Source organism: Parasteatoda tepidariorum, chromosome 6, assembly GCF_982258835.1.
Source record: "Parasteatoda tepidariorum strain Cologne lab strain chromosome 6, Ptep-v5.0, whole genome shotgun sequence".
NCBI classification, from domain to species: Eukaryota; Metazoa; Arthropoda; class Arachnida; order Araneae; family Theridiidae; genus Parasteatoda; species Parasteatoda tepidariorum.
The window spans coordinates 74,502,615-74,529,395 of record NC_141760.1 but is presented as its reverse complement, the minus strand read 5'-3'; the positions used below and the strand labels follow the sequence as shown (position 1 = coordinate 74,529,395).

Here is a 26,781-nt window from a genome sequence, read left to right as displayed (position 1 = left end):
TTACAAGGGGAGAAAAACAATGAAAACCTCGCAAGGTTAGCCCGATGTCAAAGGAACTCTAACCCAAGATCCGTCCGTCATTGAGGATATTTTTATGTCAGCACTGTGGTCGGTGCGAGCCGGGTACGAAATTCGATTCGATGAGCCATTGGTGGGATTCGAACCCAATTCATTTAATTCGATGGTAAACGCTCTATCCCAGAGCCATAACGGCTCAACTCGACACTTTGAAAAATTTTGATGCAACTTTAAAGATATTGCAATGCAAGTTTGCGGTAGCTTTAATTTGGCGTTATCCATATTATAGCGCTTCTTAAAATTGATTTTTTAATACAAGTTGGATTACAATGGTTGCACTGTGTTGTGGCTCAAGATAACAATATTTTATGATTCAGGATTGATGGTTCATTGCGTTCATGTTTACTAAATGAGTTGGAGGACTTCGTCTTATAATAAAAGATTATTGTTTTCATTTGGCTTTCAGAGAAGTTTGAAAATTTTGTTGCAGTCATCATCAAAAGAATTTACACAAAATGCGTCTGAGCTACATTTAAATATGTCTGCGAAATTGTGTACCTAGCAGTTCAGGATCAACAGTTAAAGATGTCCAAAATAAAACCACAATAAAGTTTCTTTTCCAAAATAAAAAATTAGACAACAACATTCTTCCAATGGGTAACCTGTGATCGCCTTCACAATTTTCCTCATTTTGTAGTGAATCATATTTTAATATAAAAATAAAGCTATTAGTTTTTAGGCCTATTCTATAGATTTAGATTATTTTTAATTCATTTCAGTTTGTTTTCCGCACCACTTCATATAAACGATTCAAAAGCTCATATGCAACGCCACTTTGTTCCAGCTTATAAGACGTTTAAAATGTTGGCAAAATTACTAAATTTTCTGAAAACTTTGGCTTTTAAATCTCTACCACTCAATAATATATTTTTCAAAAAGCGTAGTAGTTGACAGGCCTGCAGAGACCATAGTGCTTATAGCAAGCAGTGAAATTATTGAAATGGGTGAATAAATGTCCTCTACAGAAGAGGCAGGGGCGGATCCAGAAATTTTTCCTGGGGGGGTCACAGACTCAGACCCCCCCCCCTCCCCAATTAAATTAATTTTTTTTAAAATTTTTTTAATATTTTTTTTGAAAAAAAACTGGGGGTTTTTATGCTATTCTTTTCATTTATTTTTTTTTATACTGAACAATAGAACAATACATAAATAATTCAAGTATTCAAAATCTTTAAATAATAAATGCAATGCGCTTTTTAGAAACTTTGGCAAATCTGTCAAAGATTTCTTCAACTTCCAAATCAATTTTTCGATGAATGTTTAATAATGCGAGTCCATTTAATCGTTCTTGATTTTGAGTTGCTCTAAGTCAAGTTTTGAGACGTCGAAGAGTTGAAAAGGAATGTTCTGCTGTTGCTGCACAAACTGGAAGAGTTATTAAAATTCTCAACAACATATCGTACAAATCGATGTCACAGGCATTAATAATTTTGGAAAGATCGTTGGGCACTTCAAGTCCTGCTTCTGTTTCACGCAGCCATTTTGCCACCCAAAGACGAAATTCTGTTTCGACAACTTTTACAGAAGCATTTAAGAGATTCTTAAAAAAAATTCGGCATTTTCACGAACGGCTATAAGATCTTCTTCTCTAACAGTTTGGCGAGGTAAAAAATCTCTGATTATGACTTTTTGGATTATGATTCTTGAAGCAATGAAGAACATAATTAGATGGAGAAAAAAAAATCGATTTTTCCAATCTACCTAGGTGTATATGCCCCCTTAAATAATTTTTAAAATAATTAATTTCTTTTGTAAACTATTAAAAAAATTATTTTTATTCTTTTTTTTAATTGGGGGGGGGGGTCATGACCCACCGCTGGATCCGCCACTGAGTAGAGGGCAGTCATAATGGCAGTTCATAAACTTCTCTCTCTTAAATGTAAAATATGGGATTAGAACAAAAAATGGAAACACTTCTATACTAACTCTAAGCAAACAATCTTCGATCTTCAGAAAATGTTTTTCCATGATAAAACCTTTGGAAACAAATTGAAACATCATGCTTGCACCTTTTTCTTAGAAGTGGTGTCGTTTTTAATCATGCATAATACTGATCGAACTTTCAGAGTAGTTTAGTCCAAATTCTTCACTGTATAGTGGATGTAATTTCTTTGTAGAAATTAAGTAGAATTTTTGTCCGTGTGAGATAGATTCTAATTTTGATATGTGGGGATATTTATCCCAGAAAAATAAACAAATTCATTTGAGAAAATTTTATTTATTATTCAGAGAAAATGGCCATACCTAAAAATATTGAAGGAAAGTCCCTCAAAGGGATCAAGAGAATCATTTTTTAATTGTTTTTTTTTTATTTTTTCGAAACTTACTTTTTGTGTCCTTACATTTTAATGGATTACCAGTTGAAATTTGATTTCCGGTTTTAAATAATTCTCACTATACTGAAAATTATTTTTAAAAAAGTCGAGAATTGTCTCATAATAGCGTTATGCTCTGAACTTTAGAGAGAGTATCGACCAATTAGTTTATAAATAAATATTTAAAAAAAAAGTTTAATTGTAAACCTATAATTTGAGATGCGGTGGTCGGCGACCAAAACTTTTATTTTTAAATATAGTCAATCGTTATGAGAGTAAATTATTATTATAAACTGTAACTTTTAAATAGAAAAGAAATAAAAAAATATAGAAATAAGAAATGAATGAAATAAGAAAAATAATGACGTAAAGAAAAGAAACAAAAAAAAGAAGAAAAAAACTTTAAACAATAAAAAGGAAAAAAAAAAAAAAGAAGAAGAAGAGTCACTTGATTAAAAACTAATTATAACTTTATTTCAAATTATTTATTATAATTAATAATAAGAGAGAGCAAAAAATATTATTTCGAACCCAACGTTCGAAAAAACAACAACGAACCAAATTACTTTTTGCCTGAGCATGAAATAAAAAAAGAGGGAGAAAAAGACATAGAAAAGCAGATATCTAAACTAAACTTGCATCATTTAATGCAAAAAATGTAGAAAAACAAATGGAAAAAAAATACCCCAATTAAATTTAAGGATATTAATAATAACTGTAATCCACGTAACCAATTTCTATTTGAATTTGAACGAAAAATCGATCAAGGGAGTAAGAAAAAAAAAGCGATTACAAAACAATGCGCGAATAATATATACTACATTTTAATTTTTTTTTTCTTTAGTATTTGCTATGAAAAAAAGTAAAGAAGGAATGCAATCAGAAAAACAATAATCTTCAGAAAGGATCACGGAATATAAAAATCATGTCATTCAATGGAGAAAAAAATGCATTATAAAATAAATGAAAAAAAAAATCTAAAAAATGAAGCCAAATTAAAGATAATTAATTATAAATATACTAAGCATTATTTATTTTAGAGCGAACAAAAAATTCCAGAGAGAAAAGTAATAAAAAAATACATAAAACATTGCGCTACATTTTCTTCTTTAGTACTTTGCCAAGGTGTATTGATTTTTCCCAGCATGCAGCAGAGAAACTTTTATACAGGTAGGGGCTACTTTCGAGAAAAATAGGCACTAGGTGATGAGTCATCGTAAAAACTTTTTACTTTTTAAATGGACAGGTAAAAGTAGCAGAGTAGCTAAAAAGACAAAGAAATGTGAGTAAAACATGTGGGAAAATTTTTTTAAAAATAAGTGAATAAAAGTATAAGAAACAATACTAAATACCAGAATATTAATTAACTTTAATTCGCATGATTTATTTCTGTTTTTAAACGAATGAAAAATTGATCAAGGAGTAAGGAAAAAGAATGCACAACAACGCTCCAATTGACGTGTTCTTTCTATTAACATTTTTTCTTTAGTACTTTGCGATACAAAAAGAAAATTAATAAAGAAGGAATGCAAATAAAAAATAAAAACCTTCAAAAAGGAATGTAAAAATAAAAAATCATATCATATCAAGAAATTGAGGAGAAAAAACTTTAAAAATTTAGTGAAAACGTCTAAAAAATGAATCCAAATTTAAGAAAATTAATTATATATACATTTAGAATTATTTATATAAAGGCGAACGAAAGAATAATAAAGGGAATGGAATACTAATAAAAAAAATACAAAACATCGCGCCAATAAATAACATTCTGAACTACATTTTCTTCTGCCACAGGTGTATCGATTTTTCCCAGCATGCAACAGAGAAACTTTTAAGGGTAGGGGCTACTTCTGAGAAAAGAGGCAATAGTTGATGAGTCATAGTAAAACTTGTTTTTTACGTTTTAAATGGACAGGGGACAAGTTGTGGAATAGTTGAAAAGATTTTTAGGTGAGTACTGTGTTAAATTTTTTGGCGCTATAATCGAAATTTATTATTATCTATTTTTATTACATTCTGACAAGTGACGACAACAGAAAAATTAGTTTTATCTTATTTATTGCAAGTTGGATTATCACGTGGTTTGAGTAAACAAATCAGTCGAGTGATTGCATGTCATTTCTCGTTACGCTTCCCATTGTTTACGTAAGATTGTCATTTTTGTTGATTTTTAGGATTTGTTTACTATTTTTGTGTGGTTGAAAATACTAGTCAATTCATAAAAAAAAAAATTTTTGGTTGTTTTTTAAAATAAATATTGAAATATAACAAGAATACGCGATTTAGATTTTCATACACATTAGTAATATTTTTACAACAGTAATTATTTTCTGATATTTAATTTATTATTATTTTCTGCTAAAATAAAGAAATTCTTTGTATTTTTTATAATATATTGGTATTTATAATGTTGCTGTTCAATATTAATAATATTTTATCGTTTATTTTTAAATATTTAGAACAATTATGTTGTCATTATTATGTAAGTGTTCTACGTAGTCATGCTCTGAATTTTTTACTACTCTAAATGTACACAATTTACTTTTCAGACATTTGCATAGTCTATTTATTTAACTTTCCCATTCTATGTTGAATATTAATGAAATTTTAAATAGCATCTTCATTAACTTCTAACTTATGAAAATATAGTTTTTGTTTGTTTATTTTTAAATCAACAGAAAAAGCAGAATGCTTACGTCTAAAAATACTTAAATCATGTTATATCTTAAATTATTTTGCACAATGTTGATTTTTAAATAAAAATATTGTAACAAATAATTTTTGTTCAATATCGTTAATTATAGACTATATTATATTAATTACAAAGATATGTGTATATTATCTTTTAATGCAATGCACTGCCAATGTAATTGAAATTATTAAAAAGTTGTAATGAAAACAACTAAAAATTATTGTTTATGGCAGGGATTAGAACCATTTTATTAAAGTGGAATTAAATTCGGAATGGAAATAATGGAAATTAAATTCGGTGATGGTGCCAGTATTATAAATAAAACTGGAATCTTAACAATGCAAAGTGTGTATAAATTCTATCTTAAATTAATATGAATGACTTACACATAATTAAATATTTTCCTTGGTGGCAAATAAATTAGTAAAATAAATCCATCTAAGAAAATAACTATAGTAAATTATTCCAACTAAGCATATTATTATGAAAAATTTACAGACATAGAAGAAATGACAAAACTCAAATTTTTTCCTTCTCAGAATTTTATTTTTACTATTATTCAGTCTAAATAAATTTTTATTGGTACTAATACAGATAGATTAATGTAATGATTATGATTGAAATTATATTTTTTTTTTTTTAAATTTTATTTGTAAAAAAAATTACACCTCTTCTAAACACATTGTCATAACTCAAAAAACTCTTAAAATGAAATAAATGTAATACTGTTGACTCTTAAAATGTAATACTGTTAAGTGATACTCTAAGAAAGACTAAATTTGATTTGTAACTTGCTGTTCTAAAGCGCATCCTTGAAAAGATTTCTCTCATATTTTAATATTCAAGATAATTTTAGGACTCTCAGAGATTATTTCAGAAATATTTCAGGTTATTTTAGAAATTTCAGATTATTTATTATTTCAGATTAATTTAGAAAATATTTCAGAGGCATTTTTTCCCTATATATGTTTTGCACTCCTGGTTTAGGTATTTTTAAAGCTTTGCTATGCAGTGTATTGGTAAATTGCAGACCTAATTATTTAAATTATGTGCTCACTACTATCATAAAACTTGATTTGCTTTTGATTTGAATATTTAAAAATAAAATTATTTTTTAATTAAATAAATTTTTTAAATATATTCCGAATTTCCTTTGTTTAGAATGAATAAGAAAAAAATGTGGGAAATTCAGGGTAATTGCAATTAACCTTGAGAAATAAAAATTTTTACAAAGATGAATATACTGAATTCTGTAACTTTTTTAAATCAAATTTTGTATGAATCCTTTTACTGTTCTTTAAGTGTCTTATAAATATAAAAAATAATGATTTTGTTATTGATGTATACCTAATATTTGTAGGTGCTAACATGAATAATCATTATACTACTCCATCTACTTATACTGAAGGTACAGAAGATCTAAATGAATCTAAGTATGAAATGAAAGAACTTATGTTTAAGCTGCTAGTTGTAGGTGATTATGGTGTTGGTAAGTAGATAGAATACATGTATATTTTTAAAATGGCCATTACTGCTATTGTTATGATATTGTATCCTTTTTGCAATGTTTACAATGTTATACTACAATGGTGCAGAGCATAACTAGTACAGTAATACTGTTAAAGAGGATTATTCAAAATTATTTTTGACCTATACATTTTTATAACTGCTCAATTATAGCTCTAAAATTAGTATATGTATACTCAGGAGTCTAGAAATATTGGCTGCCAATACAGTAATGCTGTTAAGGATGATTATTCAAAATTATTTTCAGCAAAAGCATTTTTTTTAACTGATCAATTATAACTCTAAAATTAGTATATGTATACTACAGAGTCCTGAAATATTTGCTGCCAATATTTAATGCTGTTAAGGACGATTATTCAAAATTATTTTCAGCAAGAACATTTTTTTTTTAACTGATCAATTATAAGTCTAAAATTTGTATATGTATACTCAGAAATCAACAAATATTGGATACCTGGTTGCCAAAACATTCATCATAACTGGCACCTACTATTTTAGGAAAATTTTATATAAAAGGAAAAAGCATTTAACATTAGTATGGGTTAAAAAACCTATATTGATATTCTGATAATTATTTATTGTATAACCTTATATTTTGAACCTAAAAATTGGTCCAGGCTTCTAGAAATTTTGCATTTTTATACACTATATACATATTTATCGTAACATTATTTTGTTTTTGTGATATTGATACATTTTTAAAGATCCCATAGGTTGATTAATTGCAATATCATTAAATAACAAAGAATTTCTGTTTTTCGTAATAAGAAAAATACCCTGAAATTTTTTTCTTTTTCTTCTATTTTAATCATTTTTTATGTTATTTTATAATTTCCAAAAATTATTAAAATTGTTATTTTCAAAATTATTGTTTTTTTCTAAATATTTTTTTATATTTACCTATTAATATTTATTTTATATAAATGAATTCTGGTGAAAATTTTAGTAGAAAGTGTAGGGTGTGACTCGATTGTTCCTTTTTTCTTTTCCAGGTAAAGCTCATTCATCATGTTATGCATAAAATATGACAGCCCAGACTTATTTTATAGTCATTTCCTTTATAATTTTTTTTTCTTCTTTCATTACATTTTGAAAATATTGTAGTTTCAGAAGAAAAACCTTTCTTTTTTTTTAAAAAAAAAAAAAGAGAAAGAAAATTACTATGTTGAACTAATTTGTTCTTGATTATGTTTACATAAATGTTATACATATTCTCTTCTAACCTTTTAGTTCATTAGAGATAGCAGGATCACTTATGAAGTATTTATCTTGCATAAGTGATCATGTTTCTGAAAATCTAATTTATTGCTTAAAAACAAAGAGATAATATTTTACAAAGGCTCTTTTTTTTAAAACGAAGTTGTATTGTTTTTATATATATTATCTCTTTACAAGTATTTTACTTTCCCTCCATTCTGCTTTATTTTATTGAAAAGCAAAGACGGCTAAACTAGAATTTCTTTTAAAAGCAAATTTAACTAATTAAGTTAGAAAGAAGTAGCAAATTCAACCTTGTAAGTTTTGGGGTTTCCCCCCCCCCCCAAAAAAAAATAACTTAAGTAAGTTCATTTTCAACTTCATATGTATTTTTTCATTTTGATTATATTGTTTAAAATATGTATATTTCAATGTTATCTTCTTCATTTTTTAGGTAAAACCGCCGTTATTAGACGTTATACTGAAGGTGATTATTATGATTTTTCTAAATATTTTGTAACGTTTAGTCTATTTTTACTGAATGAAATTGTTTGAAACGAATGTTATGATTACAAGTGCTATATCTATGTGTTGAAGAAAATTTCCACTGCTTGCTTCGAAACCTCGTTACTTTTCCACTTAACAAACCAGCCGTATTACTCTTTTTTTTTTCTTTTTTTTCCAAATGTATCCAGAAATATAGCTATAAGGGAATATTTTTGTTACAAATTTTTCTTTGTTCTTGTTCCTTTTCATTAAACAATTAAGTTTTACTCTTTATTTATTTTAAAGGTTTTCGGAAATATTACTAGAAGAGAACATTTTTGTTAAAAATTCTCTTCTGTTACAAATCTTTGTTTCTCCAAGCTTCTTCCTTTTCAACTCAAAAAACCAGTTTAACTCTTTCTTTTTTTCTCAAAAGGATTTAAAAATGTCACTCAAAGAGAAGGTTTTTGTTACAAATTCAGTTAGATGAAAATGTAATTTTATATTTTCTTAACCTCTATAAGCTTTAGAAAACATTTTGGTATTAAGTTTTAGCATGAATAGTAGTATATTTCATTTATGATATGCTGCTTCTTATTTAAAACATTTAATGAAGGGAGAAAAAACGATTTAATATAGTTTAAAAAATAGAAGAAAAAAAGTCTTCTTCAGGCTGCTTAAACTCGAAACTCTAATATGTTTACTCACCGCATGTAATATTTAACTGATTGCACTGGAATGAAGCCGTATTATTTTCCTTTATTTAATCTTGCATACCTTAATTTTGATCCACTCATAATTACACTTCTGCACATTGTCCAGTTGAAAATATTTTTCAAAGATGGCACTTTGCCCATTGTTATATCAGAGTCAATTCAACTGTTGCAGTTTTAACATCAATTGTTTCTGTTACCGAATGTGCTTGTTACAATTTGACATACATCAAATATACAAATTTCCAAATTTGACAGAACAGTGAAAGATAAATTCATTGAAAATTAAAGATAAATGAATAATTTAACCCATAGAATTCACATTTTCCTTTTGTGAATTAAATAATCGTTTTTATTTTTATGATGCTCTTAAGTTCTATAAGTGGTAGTAAGATTGATTGGTGTATTTTTTTCTTGCGTCACGTAACAGTTTACTGATACTTACATTTTCCAGCAATAAGTTTACAAGTTTGTGTTGTCAATTCAACTTAAATAATATTTTTCTGGAAATTTTTTCTGGAAATCTAATAAAATTATCAGTTAGGGGGTATGACCCCACCTAGCTTCCACATCTCCCTCCCTAGAACCTTTTTAAATTTCATCAAATAAAGTTAATATGATATTCATATTTATTATTATATTTATTTATACTAATATTTAATAATGTATATATATATACCAATGGTACATCATGGTTAAAAAATATGATGCCCTTTGCCATTTAATAGTAAGGTGACCTGAATAGAAATTCTGTGTACCTGTTTGAAACTTTGTGTTTCATTTAATTTTGACCATTAATATTATGAAGTCATCATGACAGCAATGGACATTTTTAAAATAGGAGGGATTTAACATACAAATTATACATTTTTATGATTCTTTTCATTTGAGTGAGTGAGTGTTGTTAATTTTTGGCGCAAGAGCCATAGTTTGGTTATACCGTGCCTAAAACTAGGTTAAAAGGGTATATAACATAGTTAAAATTAAAACACAAGGTTAAAATCTATGTAACTTAGTTTAAATCCAAACACGAGGTTAATTTGAAGAATCTTGGTTACAATCAAAGCAACTGAAGTAATTTAGCTAAAATCAATATAATTAGATAAGACTGGTTAATTTATTAGAATTTGAACTAAATTGAATTATAAAATCCGATGTCTTTAAGCTAAAGCATTAAGTTAGGATGAGGTGTGTCTCCAAGTAAATACAATAAAGTTGGAAAGTAGCAGTTAAAGTACTGGCTTCTTTTCAATTTAAATTTTAAACACTGTGTCAAGAAATGTTTCACTGTAAGAGGTTCCTGGCAAAAATTGCATGTTGGAGCAGTTTCATTTAAATCAAATTAATTTTGATATTACAATTTTTTTCTGCTGCCACAATTGTTTATTATTATCTGATTCATATGTTCATTGTTTTTTAAACAGGCACATTTACTCAAAATTATAAAATAACTATTGGTGTGGATTTTGCTATCAAGGGATTGCAGTGGGATGAAAAAACTATTGTTACTCTTCAATTATGGTAATTTTATAACATTTAGTTTTTTCTATTGTCTAATTCCGGATTATTATTTTCTAATTAATTATAAAGGTTAGGTCATTTAACAGTTGTTGGTTCATATAGTGCTGAAATATTTCTTGAGTTCTTATTAGCTAATTGTTTAAAACTACTGTGAAAATAGTTTAAATTTTGTTTGCTGTTTTTAATTTTAAAGTTCATATATTCATAAAAATTAGCCTCTAAAGAAAATTGCATGTATTTTCAAATAAAATATACCATGTAGGTTTTAAAAACTATTGTGTCATACAATTTAGTAAATAGTGAATTAAAATTAGGAGACTTTTAATTAAAGAATTCATATATTTATAAAAATGAATCTCCTAATAAATCTATATTTTTATTAGAGTGAAAATATTTTAAAATCTTTGGCAGATTTTGTAAATCGTAACATTTATTATAATCTATATTACCTGATGAATAATGTTTTTCTATTTCATAATTAGTAAAATATATTGTTGCATCCTCTGTTCCTTTTTAATTAATTTGAAACTGTACCCACTGTTTGAATAACTAATCTGTAATATAACTTGACTTCTCATAACTGTTAATGAATTTTATTACTAGGGGGAATTTATTAATTGATATAAGGAAGTTAATTAATAGGAGTCAGAAAACTTTTAAGACTTTTCAAAATGAATATAAATAAAGTTTTTTTTTAGTACCAAAATTGTGTATATTATAGTAAAAAAAAAAATTTAAAAAAAAAATTTGTACTTCCATGCACAATAACTATCTGTAACTTTTATTCAGTGAATCTATTAGTATATTTTAAAAGATTAAGATTAGAATCTAAGTTTTCTAAAATTTTGCCATTCATGTTCAGAAAAAATCTATGCAACTATATTACTTTTTCATAAATAAATATAATTAAACTTATGGATTAAAAATTAACCTTTTTGTCTTAAATAACAGTGATAATAAATATTCATTTCAACCATTAAAAGTCAAAATACCGTAAACAAAGTATTTGATTTCTACAACAACAAGGTAAATATTGTTGCTGAAGTAAGATCATCATACATGAGTATTTTAATCACTATTTTAAATTATTGTACTTTTTTTTACTTTTATTACCTTTGCCTTTATTTTTCTTGACAAAAATGATTTTACTATTTAAGGATCTATTAAAAGAAATTTTCAATTTTAAAAAAAGGAAAATATTCAACACACTCTTTTAGAGAAAAAAAAATTTAATCTGGTGCATTAAAAATTTTCAAATTTTTCGGAAAAGGGTTGCAGTAAAAGGCCACAAATTATTTTTATATCAATAACTTAAATATTATTGAATGTAATAAGAACATTATCAATTTGTTTAAAGAATTAAACAGCAAATCATTTAGGGAGTCAACCCAGGTTAGCTGGCCCACTTTTCAATTCATATTTCGCTAAAAAATTAATCATATAGCTTGACTTTTTTTATAAGATAAGTCACTTACTTTCACCCTTTCAAGAATTTTTTTTTTTTTTTTTTTTTTTTTTTTTTTTTTTTTCAAAATGCTCAGTTGGTATTTTTTTTTAATGATAATTAAAATATTAAAAAAAAACTTTGAAGAATGAACCAACATGTCCCGAAGCTGAAGTAACTTGATCCATCACATGGGACAAGTCAAATCTTATAATAAAATTGTATTCAGAAACAATATTGAAGGATAACTGTTTTTCTATATAGTAACAGCTTTATTATCTTCTGCATTTAAAATCAAAAATTAATTTTGAAAGATAAGATGACTCAATTCTTATGGGAAATTTTGTTTTAAAAAATTAAATTAGTTAAGCTTTAAATTTTCTCTGAGATTCACTGTAGAGAAATAAATTATGTTATTTTTAAGCCATTTATATACAGTTGAATTATTATTTTCAATTTTTAAACAAATCTGATTTGCATGTGCTCTAAATGTGTTTTAGTCAAAGAAAGTTTTCTTTAAAAAAGTGTAAAAGATTTCAATTTTTTTTAATATTTTTTAGACCTCTACATTTTAGAATTTTAACTTCAGTGTTTTTTCAAAGTTTATTTAAATAACTTAGAAAAGTTGTTTTAAAATTTCTTATGCTAGTTGTGTAGGTTTTTGCAATTTTTGATTGCAAAAACAAAAGGCCACACATTAGGTATATGAGAGCCCACTTAGGTACCTGAGCCACAGGTTGTATACCTCAATGTTGCAAAAATTACTTTGAAAATAAAATTTATGAATATTATGATTATTTAAATATTTCATTATTACTTTTATTTATTTAAGGGACATAGCTGGCCATGAGCGATTTGGATATATGACAGGAACCTATTATAGGCATTCGTAAGTTAATGTTTTCCTTTCACTTATCTCCTATTTTTAATAGTCCCATCTAAAGTTTTAAACCTGTGAAATTTATTTTCTTTTACCTTTTTTAGGCAAGCAGCTATAATAGTTTTTGATTTAATTAGGTATGTATTATTTTTTTTTTCTCATAGTTTCATTTTTTGTTAAAATACTTACAAAAAGGTTTCAGTAATAATTTGCTAATTAGATTGCTGTATGTAAATAATATACAAGAATTTATGTAAGTAGATAATTTTTAGTTTGGAAAATTTTTATATATTTTACAATAAAAATATTAAGAATAGTTCAAACTTTTTTTGAGCTTTTTTATCAAACCAATTATAATTTACTGAACATTCTATTTCATTAAGTATAATTTTGAAATATTCAAAAGCTAGCTTGTTTTTATTACATTTCAAGTGCAATAAGAGAGGTTTCCCCATAATAGAAGATTAATTTTTGTCAAGCTCTATAATGAGAGTGAAATAAAGTAAGAAATTATATACTTTTGCAAATCAGTAGTGTGATATGGCAGGTACCTTTCTTGTTCTTTGTTCGCATTACTTAAAATTTTACATATATAATTTTATGGTTCCCTTTTTCATAATGTGGTTACTGTATATGTTGTCTATAAAGTAAGAATTAAATTTGCTTTTATTTTACTTCTCAATTTCCAATAATGTGTGACTTTGTTTTAAACATAAAAAAAGTTGTCCTTGACATTTGGAAATAGTACTTCTATAGTTAATCTGTAGTGTGAACTAACTCTGCTACTACAGTTGTACTACGGTAGTTGGAGTGTCAAGGCTTAAATTTTACATTTTATTGCAAGAAAATTAGTTAGTATTGTTAGAAAAAAAGTTGTCCTTGACATTTGGAAATAGTACTTCTATAGTAAATCTGCTACTGTAGTATAACTTTGCTACTACAGTTGTACTACAATAGTTGGAGTGTTAAGGCTTAAATTTTAAATTTTATTGCTAGAAAATTAGTTCATAATAATTGTAGAGACCCTGAAAGGATAGCTTGAGGTGAAAAACTCTTGAACTTCAAGTTTATCCTAAAGTAAGTGCATTTAAACATCGTTATTTATTTATTTTTTAAAAACATTTATTTCTTGTCAGTGATGAAGAAGTACTAGAGCTTAGACGAAGTTTAAATTGTTTAATCATTTTATATGTACTGTATATAATTAAATAATTTTTAATTAACTTTAGTGGAGGATTTTATAAAAGAATATGTTATACAAGTTAGTCTTACTTATTATTTTCTGACATATGCTAACCACAATTTAGTTAAATTCTTCTTTTTGATAGTAAGTTCTTTTTTATACAAGTTCTACTGCCTGGTAATCAATTAACAGTCTTTATCACTAATTAAAAATATTGAACCAAACTTTTGTTCCAATCAAAAATTTGATTTTTAGTTAAAGTTATAGGTAAAGTAAGATGGTTTGTTTCTATTTCTCTTATTTTTTCTTCTCCTTATTTTAGATTAGCCACATTGGATTCAGTGATAAAAGTAAGTAAATCAAAATTTTTCTTCCATTTTATTTGTTATAATTCTTTAGATAAATGTTGTTTTATTACTCCTATTTTTTCTCATTGTATCTGTTACAATTTGTATAATGTTTTAATTTCTCATGTGTCAAATCTAATATATTCATCTAGTCTTTTTATTGACGCATGATTTAGAGCAGCTTCATTATTTTTTTGCAAATTTTTCCTTTATGTTATTTAATGTTAATAATTACAAAGCTTTTTCCTTAATGTAAACAAAATTAACTAAATATTACTTGGAATCTCAAAATTCATTTCTCTTGAGAAAGAATTTTTTTAACCCTTTTAAGCAGATAATACAGGTCTCTTTTTATAAATATATATATTTTTTTGGCACTTTAATTATAAGCCAAAATATATTTTGGTATTTTTTAATTATTGAAAACAGTCTAGTAGTTACTGAAAAAAATCTCATAGATTATTGGAATTATATTTGTAGTGAAATATAGAATGATAAAAATATAAATTTTTATCATTCATATTTAAAAATGTATCAAGAATTAATTTTGTAAATTAAAGAAATTTCATTGATGAATAACTGTTTCTCTTAGATCTAAATAAGTGCAAATTTGAAAAAAATATTGTTTGGAAGTAAGCTGTGTTTGGAAAGTTTTACCCTTAACCCTTTGGCGGTTAGGGAAATGAGCAGTTTTCGTTTACTTAATTCGTGCAGTATTACGAGTAAACAGTAGTCGAAAGTGGCAGCTGTTTTCCCCCGCCGTTCTTCCGAAAATGTCACCCTTCTCTGGCAATGCCGTAGATAGCTCGACTCACAAATTTTAAGAATTTCGTAAAGTAATTGTAGTACATAAATAACAAATAACAGTTTTTACATACTTTAAAAATATTAATAAATTATAATTATTAAATAGTAAATTATAAATGATTATAATCAATTATACAAGTAATAATTAATTCTAAAAGCACTAAATAAATACAACTAATGTAAAACTTAATGAAGCATTTAAATGCAGTAATTACCTAAAAATATTTTTGTGTGTAATATACTTTAAACATGGAATTGCACATAATGGGTCATTACAATGCAAAATTAATGTTGCAAAAAATACTCTCACTTCATTTGCATTAGTTTCATTCCAATGATGAATTTGGTAATGTTCTTCGCTCTTTAATTTATTTAAATTTTCAGCAGCAAAAATGTTGGTTTCAGTAACAATATGATTTACAATCTCATCAGTAAAAAGCAGCTCAAAATAATCTAGTGGATTAGAAATATTTGTAACGCAAGCTTTCATGCCCACATCAACAGTAAAACTAAATTGGCTAGCAGCGTGAGAACTTGAATCAATTTTACACTACTGTCGAACACTCGAAAAATCCTCCTTGAATCATCTTCTGAGCTTGATATACTGTGAACAAAGTCTTCATCAGACTAAAAACTTGATAAGCTTTCTTTTTTACTTTACAAACACCCTAAAAAACTCGCCAAAATACGCATAAAAAGAACAAGGTTAAAAAAGAAAATCCCCCCTTCATTATGAAAAGAAATTCATGGAACCCTTACTGCCATCTGTAGACAGTAAAGCTAACTAAATTTCGCGAGTAGGATTTGTTTGTAACAGAATCAATACAGAATAATAACGGTGAACGAGCTCAGCTCGTCAGCGTGCATTGGAGAAAATTTTCACTGCGTGGCTAGTGCTATCGTTTCTAACCATTTCGGTTGAAATCTTACTCCCCAGCGGAACTCGTTTGCTCGCTAATGCGCGCAAACAAGCTCGGACGAACGGTTCAGCTCGCAATTGAATCGTACTTCTTAATAGAAGCACAATTAAATTGCGAGCTGAACCCGTTTATAACCATCAAAGGGTTAATTCAGAACAAGACACCGTTGTTGATGCTAAATTTAATAATCATAAGTTATTAAAATACTAAATATAGTATATTAAATAAATATAATATATTTTTCACTTATTTTGATCTAACTAAATACAAAATCAAAATAATTAAAAAGTATGAAAAATATGTTAAATAAAAATTGTACGTTAAATGGTTGACCCTCAGGGTAATTGTACACAATGTCTAATATTATCTCGTGTGGGTGAGTAGTCTCTCTCTTGCTTCGCTGTTAGATGCTACTTAGAGGGGTATGTCATTGAGTCATTGATTACGGTTTTGTTTTTCACAAGATTCTCATACTGTAAATGTTATTATTATTCTTTTCTCATTTTTGTTTTTGGAGTTCACTAAACCAGTCATACACTTTTGTTACTCATATTTTCTGTTTTTAATTGTATATTGCCTAAGTCTTGACGTCATCCTGGTCAATGTTATCTCTGTTATTTGTAAAACATTGTTGTAAAATATGTTTGAGGTATATTAAAACTAAATATAACACCACAATCTCTGTCTTCCTCTTTATCTAGTGGCATGATGATATAAAAGAAAAAGTTGCTACTCCTAATGGAAAACCTTTACCAGTAATACTTCTTGCTAATAAAGTAAGCAGTTTATGTATCATATTTTAATCCTTTTGCTTTTTTTTTTTTTGTAATTAGGGTTAAAATTTTGAGCCACACACTTGGGATTTGTGATCAATAAGTGTGTTTAATGGTCAAAAATCAATAATTCAGGAAATAATTAACACACTTAAAACTTTAATTGTATTATTATATTTCCGCCGTTTGATATTTTATTTTTAGATCAATTGAAATCCCACAATTCATTGTATTTTTAAACAATTACATAAAAAAAAATTTATTCAAAAAATGTAGGGTTGTTTAACAGAAATTTTGTGATTCAGTTAAAGTACTTTGTATTTAAAGCTAATTTTTACACATCTTCACTAAAATGCTGCTTAGAATCTTTATCTTCTAATTATTTAAATTATATTTTCATGATTAATATGAGGTTCTATTAATTAAAAAAAAATTATGTTTTTATAAAAATTTCATTTTTAATAACTTTTGTTTCTACTTCAATTTTCTACTACTGTAATCAAGCAGATAAGGCATATTTAATTTCATAAGCTTAAAAAGTAATTACTTTTAAGTTCAAGTTTTTAATTTAAACTATAAGTCATTCCACTGTATTAGTGTTACATACAGAATATTTTACAATCAAACTTTAAAGTCATTGTTTTTTAAAAAATTGCAAAAAAGAGATTTTTTATTCATTTTTTATAAAATTTTTTTAGTTATGTTTAACAGTTTCGACCTGTGTAAGACTCACTAGTTAAATACTGATGAATAACACCGTAATTTTATAAATAATTATTTATAATTGTTAATGTAGGCTTAATTTTTCTGTGAAGCCTGGTTGAACAGTTGGCATTATTCTCTTATTAATATGATCTTGTTTTATTTTTTAGTGTGATATTCCTGGTGTTACTATCCCTACTGATTATCTGACTCAATTCTGCAAAAAGAATAATATTCTAGCTTGGTTTTTTACTTCTGCAAAAGAAAATATTAATGTTGGTAAGAAAAATAACATTTAATAGCCCTTTAGTACTCATTTAATAGGTTTTTAATTTTGAAAGGTGGAAAGATAAGTAATGTGTAATGTATTTTTTTGACATATCAGCTTTTGTAATTTTAACTCCTGTTTTTTTTCTGCTTTATTTCATGCTTTTAGCAGCTAACTTTTAACATAAATTATGTGAATTTATAATCATCTGAGAAATTAGTATATCAATGAAATATCCGTATCGTTAACACAGACACATAGACTAAAGAGAGGGAAAAAAAAGGATTCTATCCACATAAAAAAATTATTTAAAAAAATTCAAATATTTGATTTTATGTATAACTGTATTTAAATCATTTCTATCTTTGTACAATTAATGCAATACTTGAGCTTTTGAATGCTTTTCAAAAATTATCATCAATTTCAGACTTAAAAATACAGTCAAGTCTTCAATAGTGCCCAACATCAACTGGATTACTGAAAGCTTCGTTTAAACTAATCTTCCTATCATGAAATTGCATTTGTTTTAAAATAACCATTGTTCAAGGCGGCAAAAAATAATGTGCATTCACAAAATACACTTCTCCAATATATATAAAATTATTCTTCAATGCAACATGCTAAATACCTAGACAATGTGCATCTATTTAAAGATCTTAGTTTTTTAGAGAAAAATTTTTTAAATTTTTTGCACGTCTTAAATTATACATGGGAAGAAAAAAATTAGTGTTTTTTTTTTCTATTGAGAGTTATTTTTTCTGACATCTTAGTTACTTTCATATCTCTGAATTCACATCTTAAATCTGTTTTTCTTTCCAAACTATAGTTTTTTAACTGACATTTTTTGTCAAAATGTGCAAATTAAAAATCGTTATACATAACATAGGTTTACATAATTGTGTAAACGAATTTCTAGGGGAGTAGGGGATCATCAGGATTAAAACTGCATTGGAACCCATGCCCAGCTATTATGACCTGTTCAGAAGCACAAATTTATTAAATGAAAGCACCCCTAGCGGGTTTCGGGCATGGGTTCCTCTGCAGTTTTAATTCTGATGTTTTCCCAAATTCCTAGAAGCTTACAGCAACATTTTTTATTATTTATTTTTTTAGCGGCAGGCAGTGAACTTCTGTTCTTCACCTCGAAAGTGATGCTCATTTTAACGTTACCCAGTGGGCACCTGTGAACCAAAGTCACAGAAGCGAGCAACATTGCCCACGCCACACTGCCACAGATACCCATTCATAGGATGGGCCACATTCACACAACAGAGAACAACACACAGAGAGGGAAACATCCATGCCCTGAGCGGGATTCGAACCCTCAGCCACAGTCAGGCACCGCAACATTTATGCAACCCTATGTTTTACATAAAACGTTTTGGAAAAATTTAACAAAAAAAAAAGGATAAAAATATTATTTTTCAAAAAAAAATTTCTTTAGCATTAAGAGCAAAACTAATTTCAGATTTAAAACTCCTCCTCACCCTACCCGAATTAGGCAAGATCAAGTATGTGTATAAATGCAACAAAAAATTTGCTTCCCAGTGTAATTAGCTGCAATGAAAAATAAGAGAATCTAATATTTCTGTCTTCTCTTTGATTACTGAAATTTGAATTATTAGATTGGAATTCTATTTTATTTGAAAAAGCTGTAAGTGCTTTTGTTGGAAGGTATCTAAGGCTGCAGAAATCTTTTTTAAAGAGTAAATTAAGATTGTAGAATTTATTTCTCTATTGAATTATTATTTTCATGAAAATTCCGTTATTTTTTTTTTACGCACAAAACTTTTGGTTATTATACAAAGCATTGGTTATTTTATAACCTGCAACTTTTTTTGTTCCAGGTGAGGCTATCAAATATTTGGTAGAAAAAATCATTCATATGCAAGAAGATGATTATGAAATAGAAACAATTCCAAATGATTCCTTCCGTCTTTCATCTAATAAAAAAATTGTCCAGAAAAAAAAGGTAAAATGTTGTTGAGGAGCAATGTATGTAAAGAGAAATCTGATGTTTTTGCTCGATTGAGATCTGTTTAACGCAACAAAGGCGTCCTCCTGTTCCTGTATCCTTTAAAGGTCATTTTTACGAATGCTGACAGAAGGTATAATACAATATTGTTGCTGTATGATGAATTTTTTCCAAAGATATTTAATGTAATTAATGAACAAAAGATTGTACTCATCTTTATAAACCTACATTACTTCTAATTTATTTCATTATATTCATATCATTTTTTTTTATTCAGTTCTGATCTTGTATCAATATCAAACTTATGTTAGCCAAATGTATTTAGGTTTGTTTGGACAATTTATTTTAATGAAAGTGTGATTTTTTTTTTTACACAAGTGTATATATAGATTTCCAGTGCTTATTTACATTTTAATTTTTTTCTATCCATATTTCACATTCCATTTTTTATTGTTTTATTTTTATCAAACAAGAGTGTTTGATCTTAAAATTATATTCATTGATCTAGTTTTCTTCTTGAATGGTTGTTTTAACTATACTACAGTTTGCACAAAAGCTAAAGATGTATATTGTGCATTTATCAAAACTAATATTAGTGTTAGGAATATTTTATGTATGTCTAGCAATACATTTTCCCTAAATAAATTAATGCAATAAGGTACTTAAGAAATCGTAAACAATGAAACACTTTACGTAGTGATCATACTACTCACAAGGTTTATTTAGTTTGCTAACAGTGCTAAAAAATATCTAACAATGCACCTGCATATTGAACTTAGAAGTAAATTATTATTTTTTTTATTTCAAATGTTTTCTAAATAGTTCAAGTTATTACAATCAATACTATAAAATTTAATTTTACTGTTTAGGCTGAAAAATGAAAGCTTTTTTGGGCTGTTAAGAAATTCACAGATGTGTGTGTACCATAACTGTGAATCACTGTAATGCGTTTAGCGTTCGATTCCTTATAGAAATTGGGAAAAACTTTTATTTCTGTGATATGGACAATAAACGTCTTTTTTTTTCTGTGATAATTGCCTGCCGACGTGTACATCACATCATTCGCGGTTTTGTGACAAAAGGTATTTGTTATGCATGCCACTTCTTTCCAGCCCAAATGGTTAATCTTCCAGAAAACTTTTTTTTAGTGAAAGTGAAGGTATATACATATATTGTACAAAAGTGTGGAAAAGTATTTATGAAAGACAATAATTTAAAGTTAGAATAAGTCTATAGTAATTGAAAAAACTTAATTTATATAAATTTTTAGTTATGAATATTTTTGTATACCAAAGATTTTTATATAAATAGTTTCATAGTTTACTTTTTTTCTTTGCACTGTGTGACTAGATACTGTTTCTTCTCTTATTATTTTAAAGTACAATTACATCTAAGTTAATATTTATAATAGCTTAACTATATTAAACTTTGAAAAAGTTTGCGACCTTTCAAGATATATATTTATTAAAGAAAGCTTTGTCTTTTGAAAACATAATAAAATTATTATTTATATATATATATATAAAGTTCAGGTGGGTCTTGCATGCAAAAATTATCCCTCTTTCTGAACATTTTAGATAACTGTAGTTCTTAAGAAAAATAAGATAACTTAAAATTGTTTATAATTAAGTTGTAACATTTGGTACACTTGTTACAAATATTTTAATTTGCTAAACCATTTAACATGTACAGTGCTCAAAACATACCAACCCTGATAACTTTTAACCTAATAATCAACAAATCTTAATGGTTCAAAGGGGTGATCTCAAATTAATTAGTGCAAACATTATTTTAATTTACGAAATCCGACTTAAAAACGTACTTTCACTGAATAAACATACCTTTTTTTTATGGATTCGGATTTATTGGCCCCCAAAAGCAGCTGCAATCTGGGAAATATGGTTCCAATAGTTTGGACCCTTTAATGTTAATTTTATATTTTGCCATATCTCGAGAACCTTTTAAGTAAATTGAAAAATTATAAAATTCACTTATTTTAAAATAATTCCCTGCAAAAAATAGTTGGGAAGTATTATTTTTTTATACATTTGATATTATTAATAGTTGAAAATTTTTTAATTTGATTTCTCAGAAACTATTTGACTGCTTTTGTTCAAATTTTTTAATGTAAAATTGCATTCTTTAAAAATCATGTAAAAAATTTTATACCTTACAATTAAAAATATTTTCGATTTGCTAAAAAACCTCGAGGTATGGTGAAATATGCAAAAAGTAAAATTAACATTAAGGGGCCAAATTTTGGAAAACTCTCCTGACCAAACGTTTAGAATGATTTATATTTCCCAGATTGTGGCTACCCACTCTGTTTTGTGCTTAGAAATCCGAATTCGTCAAAAGAATGGCATATTTATTCAGAGAGAGTATATTTTTGAGTTTGATTATAATTTGCATATTGACCCTCTTGAGCCATTAATATTGAATCTTAAAACATTCAAGATCAGATCAAAAGTTGCACGCTGTACATCTGTTACGGCTCACGAGTTCCAAAATAAAATTGCTATAAATAAAGACATTTCAAACTTTAACTTGTCAGTTTCCTTATTTTTTCTACAAATTAGATATAATTGCCAGTTTATGCACTTTAACTAATAATATTGTTATTCTATATCTTTTATTGTGTATTCATATTACGGATATATTTTTAGTTCATGATTTCCATGTATAGGAATGAGTAGTTAAATATGACCTTATCTTAAATTATAAATAACTTTTTCAGGTTGTATTATACATATCCATTGCTCATTTTTTTCTTTTGTTAACAGGACCAATTGTATTTGATTTTAATTTTTACTGCCATTTCAAGACAGTGTTGAATATGAAGTACAATGCCTTGAGGTTTTAATCTTTGGCATGGTTGTGATTTTAAAAATGTTTCTTTTTTCTGCGTTTTTAAACATATTTGTTGTTTTGTGATTTTAATTGTTATACATTCCAAACTTTTATTTATTTGATTGTATTGTGTATTAAAAATATTAGTTTTTATCGATGACATGATTAATAGAACTGCTAAAAATTTTACAAGAATAGTACTTTTCATCATGAAGCAGTAGAATAGACTTCAAATTTTTGCTCACTTCTGATAAATAATTTGTGTAATGAGTAATATTGACTGTTTTGAAGTCTTAAATCATGTGGACATAATTCTTTATTCTGAGAGAAGAAAATTTTAAAAAAAGACTAATTTTAACGTTCTGAAATATTGATAGATTTTGTTGTTTAAAATTAAATTTTAACAAGGATATAAAAATACTTATACTAACTTTTAATTTTTTTTCCCCAGTATATATCCATATGCAAGCAATTTTTGATTAGAATAAGTGGTTCATTGTATTAAATTTATAATTTATGTATTAAGATAATGCTACTGTTTAAGGTATTGGACTTAACTTTTCCACATGTACTTTTTTATGTAATAATTGATGAAGCTTGCAAATTATAAACATAATTTTGAGGTACTTATTTTTAAAAGCTCTTGAGATAAATGTGCTTATGTTCAAAAGACATATTATTATTAAAGTTATTATATTGGAATTAATTTTTATAATTATACCCAGAACTAATAATGTAATTGAATTGTTTGTTTTAGGAACTAAGAAACTAAGGTCAAGATAATAACTAATAAGTTGTTGCAATATTAAATTTAATAATTAAAAACAGTTGAATTATTGTCTATGGACAATCAGTATAAAATTGTTATTCATATCTTTTGAATTTGTAAACAATATGAATATGTTATTCATTGTTAAATTATGAGTATTTAAATCTAAATGCCAGTCTTCATTGATTAAATGTAAGAGCCTTTTGCTTTAAAAAATGTTAAATTGTCATTCTATGCTAAATCCGTCCATTTTACAGATCTTACGGTACAACTGAGTCAAGCTTGAAATATTTACAATGTAAAAGCTTTGTTTGTTATTAAAGTATTACATATCCTATCTTAACTTTTTTTATTGTCTTATGTACATTATGCCACATGAAATTTACATACATTCTCAATGGATCTGTAAAACAAAAAGAAATTTTTTTATAATGTTGGAAAGCTATTGTTGAATACCCTTCAAACTTTAGTACACTAATTAAGATTATACTTTTTCATGCTGAACTATTGGTGAATTATATTTTCTTAGCTGAAATGCCTAATGTTGAGATTTGTCACAGGTTTCATAATAGCTGCAGGAAATGTTTACTTGTGTCATTTTGCTAGAAAGCATCGTTATATATGTATATACAGACATAGCAAAATATCTATTCCCTGTTGGTTCTTTCATTAGTATCAATAAGGAAAATAATGGAGCAAGTTAAACAAAAATTTATTTTAAACAACAATAGAATAAACATAACTGTTATATGAAATATACTTAATTTCATGCAAAACTCTGACAGAAAATAATTTTACGTTTCTTTAACCTTAAGTGCCTCTCTTTAAGAAAAACAAAACTGAATGGAATTAATACTTTTCTAATAAACTACTAAAGTAATTTTTATTTAAAATATCACTTTAAATGGTTAAGAACTACATTTATTTACAAATAAATGTTTGTCAAAAAAAATTCTTATACCATTTTTCTTTTTCAAAAATTGGGATTAAACGTTTAAGATACTAGTTTTATAATATAAGGATTTTTAGAAAAGTAACTTAGCTCAGTAAAGAAATAATGAAAAGCGATCATAATTTAGTTAAATAAGGATATATATATAAATTAGGAATGTATTGAACTTGAAAATATATTAACCTCATAATTACAGTTTTAACTTTTAAAAAAAAATTCAATGCACTCTAGTTACAAAAGTAAGTCATGAAACTAGCATTGAAAGATTAAAGAAATATAATAAGATATTACTTAGAAATTTTTCTGTTTGTTCAAGTTACTATACACCCTGCCATAAAATAGAATATAATTAAATATATAAAAAAAATCTCTTAATAGACTTTCGCCATTTAACTGATGTTATAGATATCACTGAAGAAAATAAAGTGAAATTTAGAAAGCACTAAAAAAATGTATGCAATATTGCACTGATTATAAAGCATTTCGTTTAACTCTCATCCTTACGTATTGCCAATAAGACAAATAATAAATTTTCCCTTTTTATATGCATAATGCTCAATATTAATATTGCACAGTAAGAGAAGTAAAGTTAACAAAATAGAATTTAGAAAAGGTACAATCATACAAGGATTTACTTTTCCACAATCAGGTAGTTGACTAGATTTCCGGAAAAACACTTGGAATCTAAAAATAAATAATAATAATAATTAAATAGTTGCACACAAATCATCTTCAAAAAGCTAAAATTCATTATAAATTTTCTAATAATTTAGTATTTATTGTAACTACCATACATTCAAATGTAGATAAACAAAATTAACAATAACAAATTTTACAATAAATTACAAATTAAGCTTATTTTTTCTGAGAAAATAAAGCATTCTAACACAGAATTCTTGAAATAAAATAATTCTCCCATTATTAAATTAAAAAATACCTCAAGAAATATTGATTTTGTTAAAAGGCCAAGCTTAGACTAGGTATTGTTATTTTAGACTGGACTAAATCGATAAGTGGAGAACAGGAATGCTTTTAAGTATAAGTGTTACATTACTACAGCTACTTATATTTTGTTTTAAAAAATTCAAAATTTTGAGTGATTTCAAAATATTTAAGGTATTTTCACTACACTACTTATTTGATTTTTACACTCAAACAAAGTATGAGATTGATATAAGCAAATTTTAAGAAAAATGCAAACTTTAAAATAATAAATCAAAATGGAAAAGCGCTAAAACCAAATTTGTCTTACATAAACAATTTAAATAAAAAGTTAGGAAACAAAAACGAAATTATTCTAGAATTTTGTTTTTGGTTTCTAACTTTTTATTTAAATTGATTTTTACATTATTGTATTTAAAGCTTAAATATGAAAGGGACACAATAACTGTGCTAAATTATTTGAAATAAATGTTATAAGATATCATACTTAATATTTACTAATTGTATCTTACAGTATTTATAAGTTATAAATTGCATTCAAATGTATAGTTATTATGGTGAAAGTTTCACATCATTGTTGGCATGCACAAGGTGAGAGAAAGCAGAACCTGTCCATAGGGTTTATTTCAGCGATTTAGAGGAACAAAGGCAGTCGGAGTAAAAGGGAATCAAAGAAAAGTGAATAGATACCCTATTCCGCATTTCATCGCTATCTCTTCACTGAAAATTCTTTCTTTTAATTGGACATTTTCTATTGATACCCATAATCGCAACAGTTGGTTCATACAGTTTCAAAAATACAATAGTCAGGGTTCCAACTCTTTTAACAAAGCAAAAATTAAGGACCCTAAAAATAGTATAATTGTTTATCATCAAATATACATATACCACCAGTAACAGTGCCAATTATTGACTTTTTTAAAAAAGAAAATCAATAAATAAAAAAAAACTTTATTATAATAATGTAAGTACTAATATAATTGTATTAATTAACAGGGCTTGCCATAGTAGGACCAGGCGATTTTTGCAATGTGTTATTAGGAATTAACTTGACATAATGTTAAAAAAAACATGAACTAATTTTAAAGTAACCAAAAGTTGAATAAAACTTAAGAAAAAAATAACAGTATATTAAGTTGCAATTTAAACTGAATAAATTATTAATCAAATCTAAGTTTGAATTTTATTCTAATAGACATTATTAAAAAAAGTTTGTTATCTTTTAATTGAGTAGATTTAAATTTTTTTGTAATAATCTGCTTATCCTTAAGAAATAAAAAATGATAGAGTAACAATCTAAAACTTTAAAAAAAATTTTACATTACAACAAAAACAAGCTATTAATAGTTACCAAATACTTAACTTTCTTGTTAGAAGCAAGTCATGCATTTTTATTTAATACTCAGGAATGAAAATTGAAAGTTTTTTTTAAAAAAACTT

General features: G+C 26.3%; 2 protein-coding genes across 7 annotated transcripts in view; one reads left to right on the top strand and one right to left on the bottom strand.

Annotated features, from left to right (window-relative positions):
* The first annotated feature begins 4,200 nt into the window (after positions 1-4,200).
* On the top strand, positions 4,201-23,784 carry LOC107438199 (ras-related protein Rab-38). Of its 3 annotated transcripts, none has more exons than XM_087166048.1 (10): positions 4,201-4,343; positions 6,446-6,574; positions 8,264-8,296; positions 10,433-10,529; positions 12,806-12,862; positions 12,958-12,990; positions 14,359-14,386; positions 16,812-16,886; positions 17,756-17,864; positions 19,701-23,784. In XM_087166048.1, exons 2-10 carry the CDS (start codon positions 6,454-6,456, stop codon positions 19,838-19,840), a joined length of 693 nt encoding a protein of 230 aa, XP_087022174.1. In that variant the 5' UTR covers positions 4,201-4,343; positions 6,446-6,453; the 3' UTR covers positions 19,841-23,784. The 3 variants fall into 3 exon arrangements, with proteins under 3 accessions (XP_087022174.1, XP_087022173.1, XP_087022175.1); XM_087166047.1 differs by lacking the exon at positions 4,201-4,343 and adding an exon at positions 4,363-4,538; XM_087166049.1 differs by lacking the exon at positions 4,201-4,343 and adding an exon at positions 4,611-4,712.
* Positions 23,053-26,781, bottom strand: part of LOC107438204 (uncharacterized) — a 31,155-nt gene continuing 27,426 nt past the window's right edge. For all 4 annotated transcript variants that reach the window (XR_015434730.1, XM_087166045.1, XM_087166043.1 and 1 more), the window contains one exon: positions 23,053-25,083. Coding sequence is in view for 1 of the 4 variants with exons in the window: in XM_087166044.1 (XP_087022170.1) it covers positions 25,031-25,083 (53 nt within the window). In the remaining 3 variants the exon portion in view is untranslated. The remainder of the gene's footprint in view (positions 25,084-26,781) is intronic.

Excerpts from the sequence above, each read along its gene's own strand:
- LOC107438199 (XM_087166048.1), top strand. The coding sequence starts at position 6,454 with ATGAATAATCATTATACTACTCCATCTACTTATACTGAAGGTACAGAA. Across the intron at positions 6,575-8,263 it reads TGTAGGTGATTATGGTGTTG|GTAAAACCGCCGTTATTAGA; the intron begins GTAAGTAGATAG and ends TTCATTTTTTAG. Across the intron at positions 16,887-17,755 it reads TAATACTTCTTGCTAATAAA|TGTGATATTCCTGGTGTTAC; the intron begins GTAAGCAGTTTA and ends TTTATTTTTTAG.